This window comes from Aplidium turbinatum, chromosome 10 (assembly GCF_918807975.1).
Source record: "Aplidium turbinatum chromosome 10, kaAplTurb1.1, whole genome shotgun sequence".
Classification (NCBI taxonomy): Eukaryota; Metazoa; Chordata; class Ascidiacea; order Aplousobranchia; family Polyclinidae; genus Aplidium; species Aplidium turbinatum.
In genome coordinates this window covers 20,636,234-20,653,137 of record NC_137481.1, presented here as the reverse complement: position 1 = coordinate 20,653,137, position 16,904 = coordinate 20,636,234, and the positions used below count along the sequence as shown (strand labels likewise).

General features: G+C 38.3%; 1 protein-coding gene across 1 annotated transcript in view; it reads right to left on the bottom strand.

The window, feature by feature from the left end:
* The window catches only part of LOC145778103 (pleckstrin homology domain-containing family G member 7-like), a 67,690-nt gene extending 63,369 nt beyond the window's left edge, over positions 1–4,321 (bottom strand). The window contains exon 1 of the mRNA XM_082589517.1: positions 4,226–4,321. Within this exon, the coding sequence (XP_082445643.1) occupies positions 4,226–4,281 (56 nt within the window). The 5' untranslated portion in view covers positions 4,282–4,321. The remainder of the gene's footprint in view (positions 1–4,225) is intronic.
* Between the last annotated feature and the right edge of the window lie 12,583 nt (positions 4,322–16,904).

Below are 16,904 nucleotides of genomic sequence, written 5' to 3'. Positions count from 1 at the left end.
CTATGAGACATTTATTAAATCTATCAGCTGTTGCTATAGTATAAAGATAAATATATATAATCCATCTTTAATGTTGAAAAGCAAGCAGGCCTACTAATAGAGTGTTTTCAGCAATGTATGAGGTAGAATCCATCAAGGGTAGCCTTCCTATCAAGTACAATATGTTTGACGCTTCTGATAGTCTCTCACAGAAAAATTACTAAGGGGCAAGGCCGTGATAACCATCTCCCATGTATATTTTGATATGTGTATATAATATATAATAACTGCAAATAGGACGCCACTGTTTCGACTTTAAGGTCCCCTCAGCGCAGTAAATCGTACACTAGACTGGAAGCTTTATTACCATATAAGTAACGCAATATATTCGTCATAGCGCATGACAGGGAATTGTGTTCCGAAAGCTAGCGCAAATCGCTATTACCATAGCGAACTTGCAGCATCAGGCTAAAACAGGTCATTGTATCTACATTGTGAAGTAAGCAACGATCATGCAGCCAAAAGCCAAACTCAATCTATTGCATACGTATTACGTAACGCAAGGTGGTAATTTTTCCATTTGTGGTACGCAAGGAACCATATTTGAGTACTTTCACCCATCTTACCAAAGTGCTCAAACGGCTGGAGGGGTGAGCTATGCACATAAGCACAATGCAATAGCAAGACGTCTGCTAGCAAAGTGCTCAATTGGTGAACCAAGAGCGTTATTACGTACATATGATATGTATATTTTGGCATTAATGTTTTTTGACGATTTAAAAAAAATACTGCTACAAAAGCTCGATATAATCAATAGCTTAAATCATACAAAGCCGTATTTACGGCTTGTATTAGTGGGATCCGTACAAAGTTGTCCTTTTCAATCACGGACCAAGACCTTAGGGGCCCGAAACCTGTTCAAGAGGTCCAAAGCTTGACAAAATCATCCTGTATTCTTTCGATACACAGTAGTATGTAGCCTGTAGGCCATGCATCTAATCCATGAGTGTTTTTTTTTGAGAGGCAAGTCCTGCTTTATCGGGGGGAAACCATCAATTCCATTTCTTTGATACTTTGCTTTAGGTTTTCCTTTTGTTAACATTTCTTTTAAAAGTGTTTTGATTCCATTGGTGTCGTGCCCAAATTTTCCTCTCAACTGTTCTGGCTTATTATAATAGCATCTATTAAGTAGTTTACTGATAGTGATATGCCACTATTGTGTCGCTTAATAGCATGCATATCACAGCATCACACAAACTTTGTTCTCTGTAAATTTTTTCCCGCAAACTTCATCTTCATTGCATCTATATTCATGCGTCACTTCATGCTTTTAACACGATAGACTTAAACGACCTAAAGGCTAACATACCGTGTTGTGAGACTTGCTAGTTTTGTAAAAATGTTAGGCATGGGGTTGCTATGCGGTAGGGTGAGCTACATTCTACTTGTTTCTATTGTTTCACTTTATATTGGTCATTGATTACATCATATTGGTCATTGATTTGATTACATCAACTCAACAATGATAAGTTGAAATTAACTTTTTAAAATGTGTTTTAGTTTCTTTCTGGGGTGACGTCGGACGATAAAGAAAATGATTTGTACTTTAATTCTCGTGTTACGTAACACAACCCCTATCCAATTACACGATTCCACGGTTGTAAATCGGCTCAGCATTGTCCTCATCTAAAGAAGCAATCTCATGTCATTTCAAATCTTCACAAGTCTCAGCAAACATAGGCTAATTTTGAAACACGCTGCTTAACTGTAAAGTACTAAGTTGGTATATCCTGTTCTCGGTGAGTCGCATTTGCTTTTAAAAATGACTGTGCTTCAGCTCAGTAAGCTACTGTATGTTATGCTGTGAGCTCTGTTATATCATGACGGCACCTTTCCTGTAAGAGGTTGCGAGGAAATTGCTCAGTACCTCGATTTCTGACGACTGCTTAGTTTAAACGGGTTGTGATTTAAAGCTGATATTGCTATGGTAGCCTACATCCGCATACTTGTTCAAGCAAACGGCGTCGTAAAATCTTAGTTTTTATAAAGTTACAGGTTGACTGAAACAAACATATTTTTGGTCAATAGTCAGGTCGATTCATTTGTTTCGGTGGCGTGATGTAGCTTAGTAGATTGAATATCGTTAAAAATTTTCAAGATTGGTTAAGCTGCTGGGAATCGTGTCTTTATATGAAAGTTCAATGGAACTATCTCTATAGACGAGTCGTTTAACAATAAAAAAGTAGGCCCATGCTTAGGGTGATGATGATAATAGCTTTATTGTGAAATAGGACACCCTGCCAATGAATAAATTGCTCTCTCATTAAACTTTAAACAAATACTGTATATAGCCTACACCAAATCGCGGTAGGCCTAAGCCAAGGAAATGGCTCTTTCACTATTCATCCAGCAATGTTTGAAAAGGTCAGCCAAACAATAAAATTAAACGCTTAAATTTTTTGTTGTGTCATCTCTAAATCTGTAGCAATAAGTCAAATGTATAAAAACAGCTTTAAGGCAGGAGGGAAGTAACTCAACCACCTGATTCCAACCACTAAGAAAAAATTTCTAAAGTAAAAAAATCACCACTTCACTAAATATTTCAATACGTCTATCTCTGTGGGAATAGAAGTAAGAAATCAAGGGTGTCTTGTAGCCTACATTGAAACTTCGTCATAGAATTGTTGAAAACATTTTGTGCCATCAAAAAATTGTTAGGCAGATAGTCTAAAGACTAATTTGAAATTGAATCAAATACTTGGAACATCCAGCCAATAAGGTCCTTTCTCACTTTGAAAATGCGAGGAAACCTACTATATGTTAAGGTTATGCAAGTACGCAATTGCAGGCTATCACAACAAACAAGGGGCAACTGCAATCGATTTCGGGTCATGAAAGAACCAATTTCGGGTCATTGTAATCGATTACATTAAAATCACCATTGTAATCCAAATCATACGCATTTGTAAAAGCAATCGTAGTAACTTATTCAGAATAGTTTTAAAAGAAACTATACGATTATTTTCATTAAAAAAAACAAAATTTTCTGACATCCCAAAACGATTGATATTTTAATTGTTTGCCTTTTTTAGCTTGACCTAAAACTTTTTTAATTGTCAAAGTTACAAGGTCAAGCTTGATGAGGGAATTAGTTTAAAGTTACAATGTTGTAATCAGGTACTGTATGTCAGTGGTTCTTAACCTTTCAACACTACTAGACAGGTAAAAAATAAAAATCCTTTTACGGTAACCAATGCATCAAAGGCACGACTATTTTGAGAGAGGTGCGTGAAGAAATAAAAACAAACTTTGCAAAAGCAAGCTCAAATGTTCAGTGTAGCTTATGCAAATCCCTCAGCGTATATGCTGGGATCAAATTCATTTCAAAGTTGTATAAAATGCTTTTGCCTCCGAGTTTGAAATTCAAAGTGCTGACTTGTACACATTGGCAAATTCAGTACAAAACTTTGATGGCACCAGAATTTCAATGTCCCAGAAGTTCTCAGCGAAATGAGCAATGTGAATGTCGTGATCCAAAAACAGTGTAAATGTTGATATGGGGCTTTGACTCCAACAAATTTTAGAAATTTTTATCTTGTTTTAGTCGTTTTTGTGTATTTAGTGCTCCAATATTTTGTCTTTTTGCGCAAGACTCACATTTTGTAGCCTATTTGCCTAAATCCATTCAACTAAAATCGAGATTTCTGTTGAAGTTAGAACCACAGTTTGGTTTAACATTTAAATAAAATTCAAATCTTTCAAGGCAATTTTAAATAGACTAACCGTCCGCGGTGGCCTTACACATAGCACATTTTACCTCATACCTCTATAAACACTGGGATAGTTTAATTAAATTGTTGACTGCTTAGGGTGAGCAATGTGTTTTACTTCTGAATTTTGTATTGTTTGATCAGTTTTTGAGAGGCACAAAACCTCACCGTTTATATCCACAATACGCTACTGCTGAAAACACGCAATTGTTATCGCTGGTTAGGTCAATAAAATGTAATTGAGAGATCAAAGCAAGCGACAAAATTTTGTAAAATCTTTACAAAAACACAATGTTTATTTTTTTGGATTTGGAAAAAGTTAGTCATCAAGCAAACTGAACAAATGAAACAGAGTTTCTGGCGGACTGGCGCCGGTCCGCTGACCAGCAGTTAAGAACCACTGCTGCATGTCATTCTGCAGTTAATTGAATTAAAAACGTCAACCCATCCCATAACTCTATGTTTTTAAAACTTACTCAGAAGCATTTCGAGATCCATCAAACTTGGTTGAAGAATTTCCGTTTTCCTGCATTACAGTAATACAAGGTTTTCAATCAACCAACACAAAGATTTTGATACATTGCATATTGTAGCCTATAGGCCTACAGTAATAAGTTACAGAACTAATTACACATAGGCCTACAGTGCATATTGGACAAGCCAATTCTATGCCAAACGTAAAACAATGACGTTATAAAATTAAGGATAAAAGTATGACTAGCTATGCTCGGCTTGTAAGTGATATGCGTTACGGTTAAACTATTCCAGGAAGCAACGCAGCTCTATTAATTATGCTTTGATTAAGTGATAGGCTACTACAATACTACATTGATAAAACTATAATTAGGTCACCTCACTTGTTATAATAATCATCAACCATAGACAGATGGCCAAGCTATCCAGATAAACTTAATAAGTCTGTAGCTTATTGAGTATTTGGATGAATCAAACTCAAAACTGCCCAAGTTTCCACTACTTATCTTAAAACGAAAACTATTATTGTTATCAAGACTAAATAAAACATGAAATAATTTATTACGTTTTTAGCTTTTTACCTTTTCTAGGTCACTTGTGCTGTTTACTGCAACAGAAAATCGTCGTCAGGCACTAACGATAATATTGAAATAATTGTAAACTAATGCAAAACGCTATTCAGGAAGGAATCAATTAGTAGTGGTAGTTCAATTAGATAGATTGTTCCTCGGAATAAAAATTATGACAAGATAAAGCAACCTTAGTTTAACATTCGGCGAGCGCAGCAGAGCATCATACTTTATAGGCTATACTAAAAAACAAAAAAAAGTGACTGGCAAAATTATTAACAAAACCTCTTTACCTAATATCTAATATCCAGTAGCGTAGACAGGGAAGTAGAACAGGGGCTACTTGGGGGCTCGGGATGACTTTGAAGGCAAAGGGAATTGCATGAAACATAACCCCTTATTCTTTTCTTAGTTAAATGCTATATTTTGCGTTTATATCCAGAACACTTTTTAGCGATGACCTCTGCTATTTGGGGAGAACTTCTTTTTCTCCATGATTTTACTTTCATTTTAGTGCTTTTTTTACTTTGAAATAAGTATTTGTATTTTTTGAAGAGGTGTCATGCTTTGCTTTAGAAGCGTCTTGTTTTGAAGGTTTGGAGCTTTCATTTGCACCGACCCCAACTCATCCTCCCAACAGGTTTGAGTGAATTGAAGTTTGCTGTTCTTGGCTGATAACCTATACTAGCTTTTTTCATTCCCAATAACGACGACTAAGGTGGCAATGCAAAGATATCATTTGTACATATACAACGAACAATTATAAGTTAACTGATGATGGATTGCTTACCATTTCCCATGACTGTTACTGTTGATGCGAAATGTACAGTCGGCGTTGGAGGTTGAATCAAAGGAACAATATATTCGTTCTGGTTTGCTAGGTCACAGTAACATGATTTTCCATAGGACTAAGATACAAAATTAATTGTCATTTACTTTTTTCGTTATTTATATACTGCATGAGGTAGCTGAGTAGGTTAGATGTGTTGCTGGTGCAATGGCATGGCATCGAGTTCACTTGTGCCCACGCACCATATAGGCTACGCAATGTCGAGCACTTGGTTTTATGTTAAAATGGAAGAAACTTATTCCAATTTCATCAGAAAAAATTCTGTTGGAGACAAAAGAATTTGTTCTTTACGAAACGTTATTGCGAATAAACTAACTCTACATGGCAATGTGAAAAACAAATTGGTGGTAGCACAACATTTAACATCTTAGGGGTTGTCGATAAAAGACGTCTGCAATCAAGGGGAAGGGAGTTTGCTTCACAACCAAGTTTCGCGTCGGATTGCAAACCCTGGAACGGTTTAGACACGCATAAAAATCAACTATGTTGTGTATTAATATGGATGTCCATTTCAGAATAACGGATCCCTTAGAACCGGTTTTAAATTTGAATCAGATCGAAATAATGGAAGCGGAATAAGACAGGCTTACTCTCCAAAAGCGGTGGGATGGCGCAGCGGATAAGGCGTTGGCTTTCCAATTATGCAAACCTGGTTCGACTCCCGGCTTACGCTGGTTGTTGACAAACACCGCTCACCTCTACCCAGGGTGTAATAAATTGGGTGGGCGTAGTTGCTGAAGGAAAGGCGGCCGAGAGAAAGGAACTGGCCACCCTACTCTCGTTAGTGCCGAAGGCTTAGTACAATGAGAACCTTATCTTCTCATCCCCCAAAGCTTGAATCAAGTATGGGACCCACCTTTACCTTTTTTACTCTCCAAAAGCTTACCGCTGCTGCGCTGCGTTCTGGCTCTGATCATACAACCTTTTGAGGCAAAAATTCGATGCCTGTGTGCAAAGTGAGAGGACACTCGCCGCGTATCCCAGACAACCATTTTATCTGGTCCAGATCTGGTAAAGATCTGGTCAGATCCGTATCCGATCTGGTAAAGATCTGGACCAGATAAAGTGGTTGTCTAGGTTAATCTTTGCTAGACCTCGCAGAGCAAAGATTGTATGAGAAAGATTTTTCTTTTTAGCAGTTAATGATTCAATCACACGACGAAAATGTTTCTCACACTAACAGCAGCCATTGCAGATCAAACGTTAAAAGAGCATGCGTAAACGTATTGGTTTGCAACAGGAACGATTGTGCATGCTGTTCGATTACGTTCAGGCATCCTCCACAACACAACATGTTGCCTGGCTTTGTACAGGCTTTTAAGCTTTAATATACGTCATTGGGATCTGAAATAGTTAACTATAGTGGGTTTCTAAAGCACCAATCCAGTAGAAGTTGTGTATTTTATTGTCGTTTCACGCAAGCAATACAACTTTATAGAACGGCCATGGCCACTTACACTTCAGATATCAGTATAATGTTGTCCGCAATGACAAGGGAAGAGGGGGCTGACACAGTGCGGACATGTTGCGGAAATAGGAGAATGGGGTTAATTTTTGCAAAGGGGGAATTTTGCAAGTTTAGGAGGACGTATTTTGTAGACTGCTTCATATGTGATCAATAGCAGTCTATGTAGGCTACTGTTGTAGTCTAATCACGATCAATGTAGAAACATTGACGAATAAAAGTATTCAAATAAGATAACTAGAGTATGAGGCTTTTTTAGGTTATGTAGCTAGGCTAGGTTATAAAGCAATAACATGAGTTCAGGACGTGCGCTCGAGCAACGCATTTCAAAGACAGCTCTTCATTGAGCCGCCCCCAGTAGATGAAAGGATTCATATAGGGCAGGCTATACTGTATTGTATAAAAACTTCAACAAGCAGAAACTTCACTATGTCAATGTCGATGACCGAATCCACGTGAGTGGTTCAAAGCTTCCACAGTCTACAAGTAGGCTATGCAAAGCCGTCAGAATTAAGCTCTCAAAGAAACGTTGTCAGTCCGAGCTCCGAGGATAAAGATTCCCAACAATCAAAACAATCATTTAACAAAATTATCAACACTAAGACCCAAAAGATAATTTTGGAAACCCAAATTTTATCAATGTTCGAAATATATTTCAACCAATGTCTATGACAGAGATATCAAGGTCAAAGTACCATAAATCTGTTGCAAAAAACAACATATGACCAGCATGAACATTAAACGATGAGTTTTTAAACCCTTTGGGACATTTTAACTATTGGCCTGCTTTGTTGAAAGATTATATTCTAATGATTAAACTTATACTGTAAGACACCAAGCTGCAGTGATATCAAAAAGATTTCTAAACGAACATTTATGATCAACTTCACTTACTTTGTCCTGAGTGGATTGGCCTGTTTTATTTGCTTGAACGTTTGCTTCGTTTTCAAGTGGACGTCCAGTTTTGATGAGTTTTCTTGTTTGTATGGAAATACGGGGAGCCTTCAAATTACTTTTCTTTGGCAAATGAGACAGTGAAACTGATGATGAAGATGCGCGACTTTTATCGGAAGCTTGTCTTGAGATAACATCCACATGGAAAGTGTTTTTTCTTTGATGACAAGCGTTGCGATCACCAACCACATGTTTCTTTTCACAGTCAGTGGAACTAACCACAAGTTGAATTTTCATTTTGCATGTTTAGTTGTTTTCAGCAATATGTCCTGTGTTTTGCCATGCTAGACAGGTAGTCACTACCTGGTCTAGCCCCCTGAAGAAGTCAGTCGTGTCTGATTGACGAAACGTCGGAATAAAAGCAGATTGTCACTGTATACATCTTGTGATAGTTTAGCTTAATTTGCACCAGTAGAACATCTCATATCATTTAACCACTTTTATATTGTCATTGCCTTCAATTGAAGAAATATTTTCTTCTAAAACTAGGTCATCGGTCTTTTTTGCCTTCATGTTGCTGTACGCTAATTTATGATACTTTTTTTCAAAAAGTTTTTCTGGATGAAACAAGTCTGTCTGCAGCAATGGCGTTTCAGACGCCGGGCTAATTATATCTGTTAATGAGCAGTCTTCGAGTTCACTTGGGAATTGAAGGGTGTCAATGGAAATATATTGCGATATCACATCTGAACTGAAAGAAGTTACTTTCATACGAATAAATGTACCCTTTTTGGGTCGCTGGATTAAATTGTTTCCCGTCAACAATAAAATGTCTAGCTCTGAAGGGCTTACGTTTTCTTCAGTTACTTTTTTCAACTTTTGTTTTTCAGTAAACTTTGCTTTGCTTTCTTCTGAGGGAAAATCTTTTCGAAAACCGCGCGACAGTTTTTCGCTACTTGTTCTTGAGCAAAAGTCTGAACTCACAGTATCTTGCTTATCAGATAAAGCTGCTGGGTTGCTGAAACGCTTCTCTTTTGACATCAGGCTTGCTGATGCTGTTTGATGCTCGCTATCAATTAATTGACTGGTGATGAAGGAAGGATTTCGCTGTTTATTACTCATGTTCTCAAAGCAACGCCGCGATAACACTGCATCTGGGTAATCAGCTGTTTCGAAAATTCATGAGCGACAAATCAGAACCGCTGCCTGCAAAATTAAATTTAAAAGACCGTTTTTTTAATAGTTTTTCTTCCGATCTTGACTCATTTATGAACTCATAATCGTTTTTTTTTTCAAGTGCTCAACAACAGGTGCAGATCCTTGGAAATCGTGCATTTTGAAATATTCGGAAGATTGTTCGTGACTTTCGTTCATTTTGTTTTCCATACAGTCATGGTTGCTTCGTTGAAAAAGATTTTTGAGATCGCTCATATAACAAAACTGATTTTTTTTGGAATTTATTGAACAATTGTTCTGATAAATTCTTGTCACACTTATCAATTCACTGCCATTCTACTTGCAGAAATAATTCTGTTTTTTGACATTGAATTTGCAAATGGTGCTTTTAACTTCAATAAGTAGGCCACTGTCGGACATTTTGACCAAAATAAGATTAAGCTCAATTTTCTAGGCAATTATTTCATAAAAAGCCCCATTGAATTTTTGAACGACGCCTGAAGGGTAATTGTGACAAAGCATAAACGTTGAAACGATCAACAATAAGCAGTAAATTACCGCTTTTTGCAAGCAGCGACCTTTGTCTTTGAGCTTGACTGCGCTTGAACAGACACATACGAGGGAAACTGAAAAGTGACTTGAAAGCAATTTAGGCCTATATGGAAATTTGATAATGTTTGTCAGTGTTTTTAAGTTTGCAATAGTTCAGCTGCAACACTGAAAATTCACCAAACGAAAAATCTACACATGATTTGTTTAAAATTACATCAACAAGTCTGTCGATTGCATAGCCGAGTTGTGAGAACCAGTGGCGCGGGAACTATTTTTCTCTAGGGGGGGGGCTGAAGCTGCCGTAGTGTTGTGAGCTTCTGGGGGCTTTGCCCCCAGACCCCCCTTATGCGGAAGAGTATTTAAAACTGGTAGTAAGTATTATAGGCCCCCTCCTGTGTGAAAAACGACGCCAAAACACACGTTGTAACTTGTAATGTAAGTTGTAAGAAACGAAGAACGGCAACAACAAAGCAGCTGTTCAGGAAATTAAAATGAAAACAAACAAATTAGAAAGTGATATGAAAACAGTTTGTGAAAATGAGTTCTCACACGCTTCCGAAGACTGCTTTTCGCTCAGGTTTTTCCCTATGAACTGGGTCATGAGTTTTTTGACATCGACAGTGTTCAAAATGTTTTGGTGGACATGCATCAACGCAAGATAAGTAAATCTTTTTGTGTCATTGAGCTTATCAACCACGTTTTCAGGCGTCTTAGAGCAGAAAAAGAACGTTCTAATGATGCAGCTGAAACCGGGAGGAAAAGCTCCACAAATTTTCACGTTTCTTTAAAAAGTTCTAGTGTTCGAGGGTTTAATTGCGATAGTATCTCAGCAATCTTTTGAACGGAGTTTGCGGTTTTTCCATTTACAACATCGCTGAGCAAGGTAAGTTCCGTTCTTAGGCGATCTTTTCTGATGGCATCGGGTAAGCTGATCTCAGTATCATATTCTTCCTCACCGTTTGCACAGCTCAGAAGGGCCTTTTCTCTGTTGGATGCTGTAAGCATCATATCCACCGGGTCGAATCTTCGATCAAGCTCAGCTTGAACCAAACCAAGGGCTTCGATGTATTGCCGTTTCCACGCTCCTTCTCCCGCAGACGAAAAAGTATCCGATTCCTCTGTGTTTCGAAATCTTGCTGGAGTTTTTCTCACTCGGGGATCCTTTGGCGTCTTTAGGTTATTGACAGACGCAAAGACGTTCGTTGCTTCCACAAGCATGGAAATGATTGATTGATTGATTTTATTTCGTTGTAGGTAAATATAATACAATAAATACAGCAATAAAAAAGAATTTCCAGCAACGGGAATCTGCGAAGAGACCATGGGTCTTCGAGTCAAGCAGATACCCCAGATTCAATAGAAGTTCTAAAATTGCGATAAGAATAATTCAAAAACGAAAATTGGAACAAGGGTTAGAAGATGGTCACAGAGAAGTATATTTAGTAGTCTATCGGTAGCATAAAGGTAATACAAAATTAAACGTGCTAGTATTTGGCGATGAGTGAATTTTTGTGTTGTTTTTTAAAAGAATAAAATGACAGTTTACGCAAGCTCGTTGGTAAGGAGTTCCAGACTTTCACTCCGGCATATTTAATGCTGCGCTGGAGTCGGGATGAGGCGTAACGTGGGACAAAGTAACAATCGTTGGAAGAGTGTCTAGTAAGACGTGCATTATACATGAGTTTGGTTTTTTCAAAGTAGTGTGCGAAAGGCAGAGGCAATACATCCGTATCAAATTTAAACATGAATTTAGCAATTTTGTGTTCGTACAAATCTTTAAGCTTGAGTATGTTAAGTTTCTTATAGAAAGGTGTGACATGATCAGACCACCTGCCACCTGCTACTATTCTGACAGCCTTATTTTGTAAGGTGCTAAGCTTGTTCATTTGTGTCTTGCAGCATGAACCCCAAATCGTTATCCCATATACGATATGAGAATGTACCAGTGCGTAGTATAATTGTAATAATGTTTTGTTTGGAAGAATGTATTTGAGTTTCGACAATATCCCTACAGATATAGAAAGTTTCTTGTGGAGCATATTAATGTGAGGTTCAAAATTTAGACCATTGTCAAAAATAATGCCAAGGTATTTGGCAAACTTAACTTGTTCGATCTGAGCACAATTATAAAGTACATTGATATCTTCTGGGTAGCTGCATTTTTTAGGAGGGATCACAATGACATTTGATTTGGAGGGATTGATAACTAATTTATTGGCATTAATCCAGTTCTTGATGTTAAGTAATTCAGACGATATTTCTTTTTCTAAGTAGGTTGGATTAGGAGCGTTAATTACCAGGCAGGTATCGTCTGCGGAAATGGATTCATCTTTTCTGAGATTTTTGATCCGTTTGTAGAAAATGGTGATGGATCCAAAGCTGAAGAAGCAGAGATCTTCTTGTTTTGGAGCTGTCTTGCAACGGCTTCTGCACTCTGCAGGCTGAAAAACTTCACTGTTGCAGGTAGTCGCAAAATAAAGCCGCATTGTGCGTGCTTATTTTACCAAGCTGAATATTTTTGCACGTGCGTCTCCTTTCATTGCACTATCTTCTATCATGTCGGTCAGACATTGCAACAGAGTAGGGTAGCACTTAACAATACGAGCGAGGCAAAAGCACGAACGCACCAACGAGTAGGACACAAACCCAACAAATTGCAGGCAACTTCATCGGTGCCAAAAAGCGACATGAATAAAGATTTACGTTTAGATGATCGATTCACGAATTACAAATGCAACACCTTGAACGAAGTTTAAGGCATCGGCAATAAGCCTCACTTCCTTTACAACGTCTTGCAAAATCAAATCGAGAGCATGATTACTGCAGTGAATGTATAACGATCCAGGGCATAATGCTTTAGGTTTGGCCGCTCACTCTGTTATAACAACCAGATCTCTTGCTGTTCTATGCTGTAAAGTGAATATTGCGGAATGATGTTCAATAAACGATGGACCGCCCTGTTAGTAAGGAGGGTGGCTGGTACCGCTACTGCAAGGTATAGCTCCATGTTATTGACGACTCTTTATTGCGAATGATGAGCGCGATCACATGTAATAGGAACTCGATTCATCGTAGCAATTATTGCTTCAATAATTTTCTGAAAATATGTTGGTAAGTACCGTACCTTAAATTGTCAGAATTTTTTAGGGGGGGCTGAATTAGCTCTAGGGGAGGCTGAAGTCCCTTAAGCACCCCTATTTCCCGCGCCCCTGGTGAGAACCCTGGTACGATAGTGGAAAGGGCGCTGGTTCGACACCACTTCAGTTGTATGCTGCTGTGTCTAGGGCCGGCGCAAGGTTGTTCTGCGCCATAGGTAAGCTTTAATTTCTGCGCCCATAGCTCAACATTTTACTGTAATGAGCAAAAAACAAACGTTAAGAGTTTTTTTCGGTTTCTTTAACTCAAGTTTTTGTTGTTTAAATCACTTTATAGCAGTCAGTTGCAGTTCACAATTAGGTGGTATGAAGCCAGGGGGGGGGGGCGGGGAGTTTCAACCAGAGATGTACGTATACGCCGCAGATATGCGGCGTAGACTTTTGTTTACGCTAACACTTGCGGCCACATTTTTTTGGATAGTTTGCGCTTGAGGCTACGCCGTAAAGTTTTCGCGGTTTGTTAGCGCATAGCGTCAACGCATACTTTTTAATGTGTTTTTTTCGCTACAACACGCCAATACCTTCCAGCGCTGCAGTTGAAAGAATGTTTTCAATGGGCAAAGACATATTGGAACCAAAACACAGCAAAATGTCAGATGAACACTTTCAGATGCTTGTGTTTTTTCGTGAAAATTCTAAATAAAACTTGTTTGTTTCGAGTGGTTTATACCGTGTGAATGTTTGGCACCCAGCAAACAAAATTAGTTTACGCTAGTGTATGCGCTGACGCTGACGCCGCCAACTTTTTTTACAAGTTACGTTGACGCATACGGCGTATAGTTTTTCGAACGTTTGCGTTTACGCTGACGGCGTCAATATTTTTTGTATGCGCGTACATCACTGGTTTCAACCCCTGCCCTCTTTGGCTCGCGTGTGACGTCACGATGTTGAGAATGATGCTTTTAGTCTCTTTATATCTTTGAAACAAATTTTGCCTAATTTTAAACGAAATTACATTAAAAGAGCGAATTTTTTTGCACGGGGCCCCCCGATCTAAAAGTGCCCCGGGCCCCCATCAGCTAAATCCGGCCCTGATCGTAGCCACTAACATTAACATGGCTTGTCCAGTGAGTAGGCACTTATAGACAAGAGGCCAGGATCACTTAAGGTACCGTGCCCAGAAACTTGTTGAAAGGCCCGGAAATTTTTTCTAAATGTCTTCATTTTTGCACTGAGATAGCTCAGATGTCCTTCCTTTCAAAACAAACATCCAACTTTTTCTCGAAAAAAAAAACTTTTGAAGATGTCATGCTTTTTTCAGAAAAGGTCTTGATTACGTTTGGTACCGGGCCCGACCTGTCATCTCAGCGGTCATCATCGTAGCTTTTGTAAGCCATCATCCAGATCTCAAATCAGTTCTTTGTTACATTACAAAACTATTACAATTTTTTACACATAACAATTTTTACAAAATAACTGATTTGCTGGCTAGACAAGCCTATCCTGAACCATTGTGGAGTGTACTGTACAATCGTCGTTTTGATGAGTTTCAGCTTTGAAAAGCTTCTCATTGAAGCATTTTGTATGTTTAAATGGCAAAATCGTCATTTCCGTAGGATGGCAATTAACTATAGTAGACCGTATGGTCGTCTCGTTGTCTCCCTGTCGGTATGGGAACTTGTGTAACTTTTGCATTGTGTATATTGCTTGCATATTTCAAACATGTACCTATGTTCCTGTTACTGACAAATAAAACATTGATTGATTGATTATAGAATGGCTATAGCCTAGAGGTCGTATGGTAATATACGAAGCACAAAAACGCCTTTGTTTAAAAAAAGACATGAACAAGTTACAAAACTGCAAAAACAGACGATTCTGCGTCCCTTTGAAGGTTGTGCCCTAGGCCTAGGCGAACGCCTATAGTTTGCCTAATGGGCGCGCCAGCCCTGCAGGCTGCAGTGTGTCTTTAGCGAACTACATAGGGGATGCCTGAAAGTGGAAGTAAGGAATAAAAGATTTCTTTGCCATTCCGTCCTCTTAATTTAAATCTTCAACTACCGGGCATAAAGCCTGGATACCACAAAAAAGCGCAAAACAGTGCAAACTGCACTGTGGTGATTGACGCGTTCCAAAAAGTGGATCCAAACATGTGTCCAAGTTGTTCGCTCATGTAAGGACATGTATTGCTAGTTGCTACGACTGGAGACATGGGAGGTGGCTTGAAGTAACTTAAAACTTTTTTGTGTTCGGAAATATCTTTTTTCAATCAACCTCTGACTTGCAAAGTGGCGTAATTTTACATTGGAAATTGCTAACGGTTTGGCGACAAATAGCAAATCTTTAAAACAAAGTAGGTCTATTGCCACGCAAGGTTACTGTATGAAGTTTTTTAACGGAAAGGTTTGAGTGCCTGACCAATAACCATCTTCAGCACTTTTTTCCGCTCAAGGTTTATTCCATAACCAATCGCTATATACTGCAAGCCTTGTGGAAAAGTTCTCCTTGCCCACAAATGACACATGTGAAATATCCAAGCTTATGGTTACTCTCACATTCAAACAACTAATTGCATATGCACTAATTTGATAGCTGTAAGTTAGCTACATAACACAATATTTTCAGTTCACAGTGGCCTATCTATTTTAAAAGATATAATTTCACGTAGCATCTTAGTAGCCTACAATTTAAAAATGGCAGTGGTTTGCATAAATAAATACGTAGATTTTGTTTCTATATAGGCTCTGTGCATTTGCTGATTTTCGTAATTCTAAAGCAGTTTTGCATATCTCATCAAGGCAGGTTGGGATGTGCAAAAAATTCAACTACTGCATTGTTTTGAAGCAATTATCGTCAGTCTAGTAAAAGAGAACCTCACCTTGTTGCTTCGGCTACCGGTACTTATGTTACGAAGCTAATGAACAAACCGACATTACCACTAACGTGCTAATAGGTGCAAACTAAACCTATGCCAAAAATATCATGCAAATGTTTTTTATTCATTTTTTCTGGTTATGTTAGCATCAGATAAAAGCAGCGACAACTTTCCAAATGATCATTAGAGAATCGTGAATCACTCCAATTTCTTAGCTCACCAAACATGGATCAGTTTTGCTATAAAGGTAGAATGTGGAAAATTTTGACTGTCTTTTTCGTTTTTGTGCTTATGGAAGTCGAGTGCAGAAACAGATTAAGTTATCAACCTTTGACAAAAAGTAAGTATTGTAACTATACAAAAAATAGAGTAGGCTACATCAGCAAAGTAGGCTACGAGTTAAATATTCAATGGACCTTGTGTCTTGTCGGAGCTGAGTAGGCCTATGACTGTCCCGCTAACTTACTGTAGCCTACTGCGTTTAAATTACGAGGTGAATGTGATATAACTGTGACTTAGCAACTTAGATTAGAACAGGGGTCTCCAATCTTTTTGGCCAAAGGGCCACATGTATAGTTTACGAATGGTTGCGCGGGCCACTTGAGTATTTACTGCTAATCTGTAATCTTAAAAATGACTGTCTGATAATTTCTAATTAAAACCCTCACATCCAAATTCTAATCTTAGAAATGTGTTTGTACATTTTATGGGTTATATAAGAAGAGTGAAGTTGGTTTTAAAGTGGTTTAAGGTTTTTAGTTGAAAGCAAGCCAGCAGCAAAGCGTAAAAAATGTCAAATTGGCAATTGACCCTTCTGATGTTGCCGGAACAGCGAAGTTGCGCGTCCCGTAATGTATTGTCCGGCTGTCCCTAGGTTCATCCACGAAAAACTTGCTCGCACAAGTAAGTGCTGCCGAATAATGATGTCACGAAAACTGCCAATCTATGAATCCTCTGAACTTTTTCTTAAGAAACAATTTTTTTTTTGTAAAATTCTAGCAATAGAAAGTTTTAAACTTCTCTCGCTAAAAGCAAGAAATATTGCTGATTGACTGACTCTTGAAGCACCAGTACTATTATGTGTGGAAAAGGGTGGACGGAACAATGTGGAAAATGTGATGCGTAACAATGTGCATTGTGATACAATAAAATTAACTTGAACAGTTGCGCACCCCATGCACTAGGGATTATAGAGTAATAGAGAA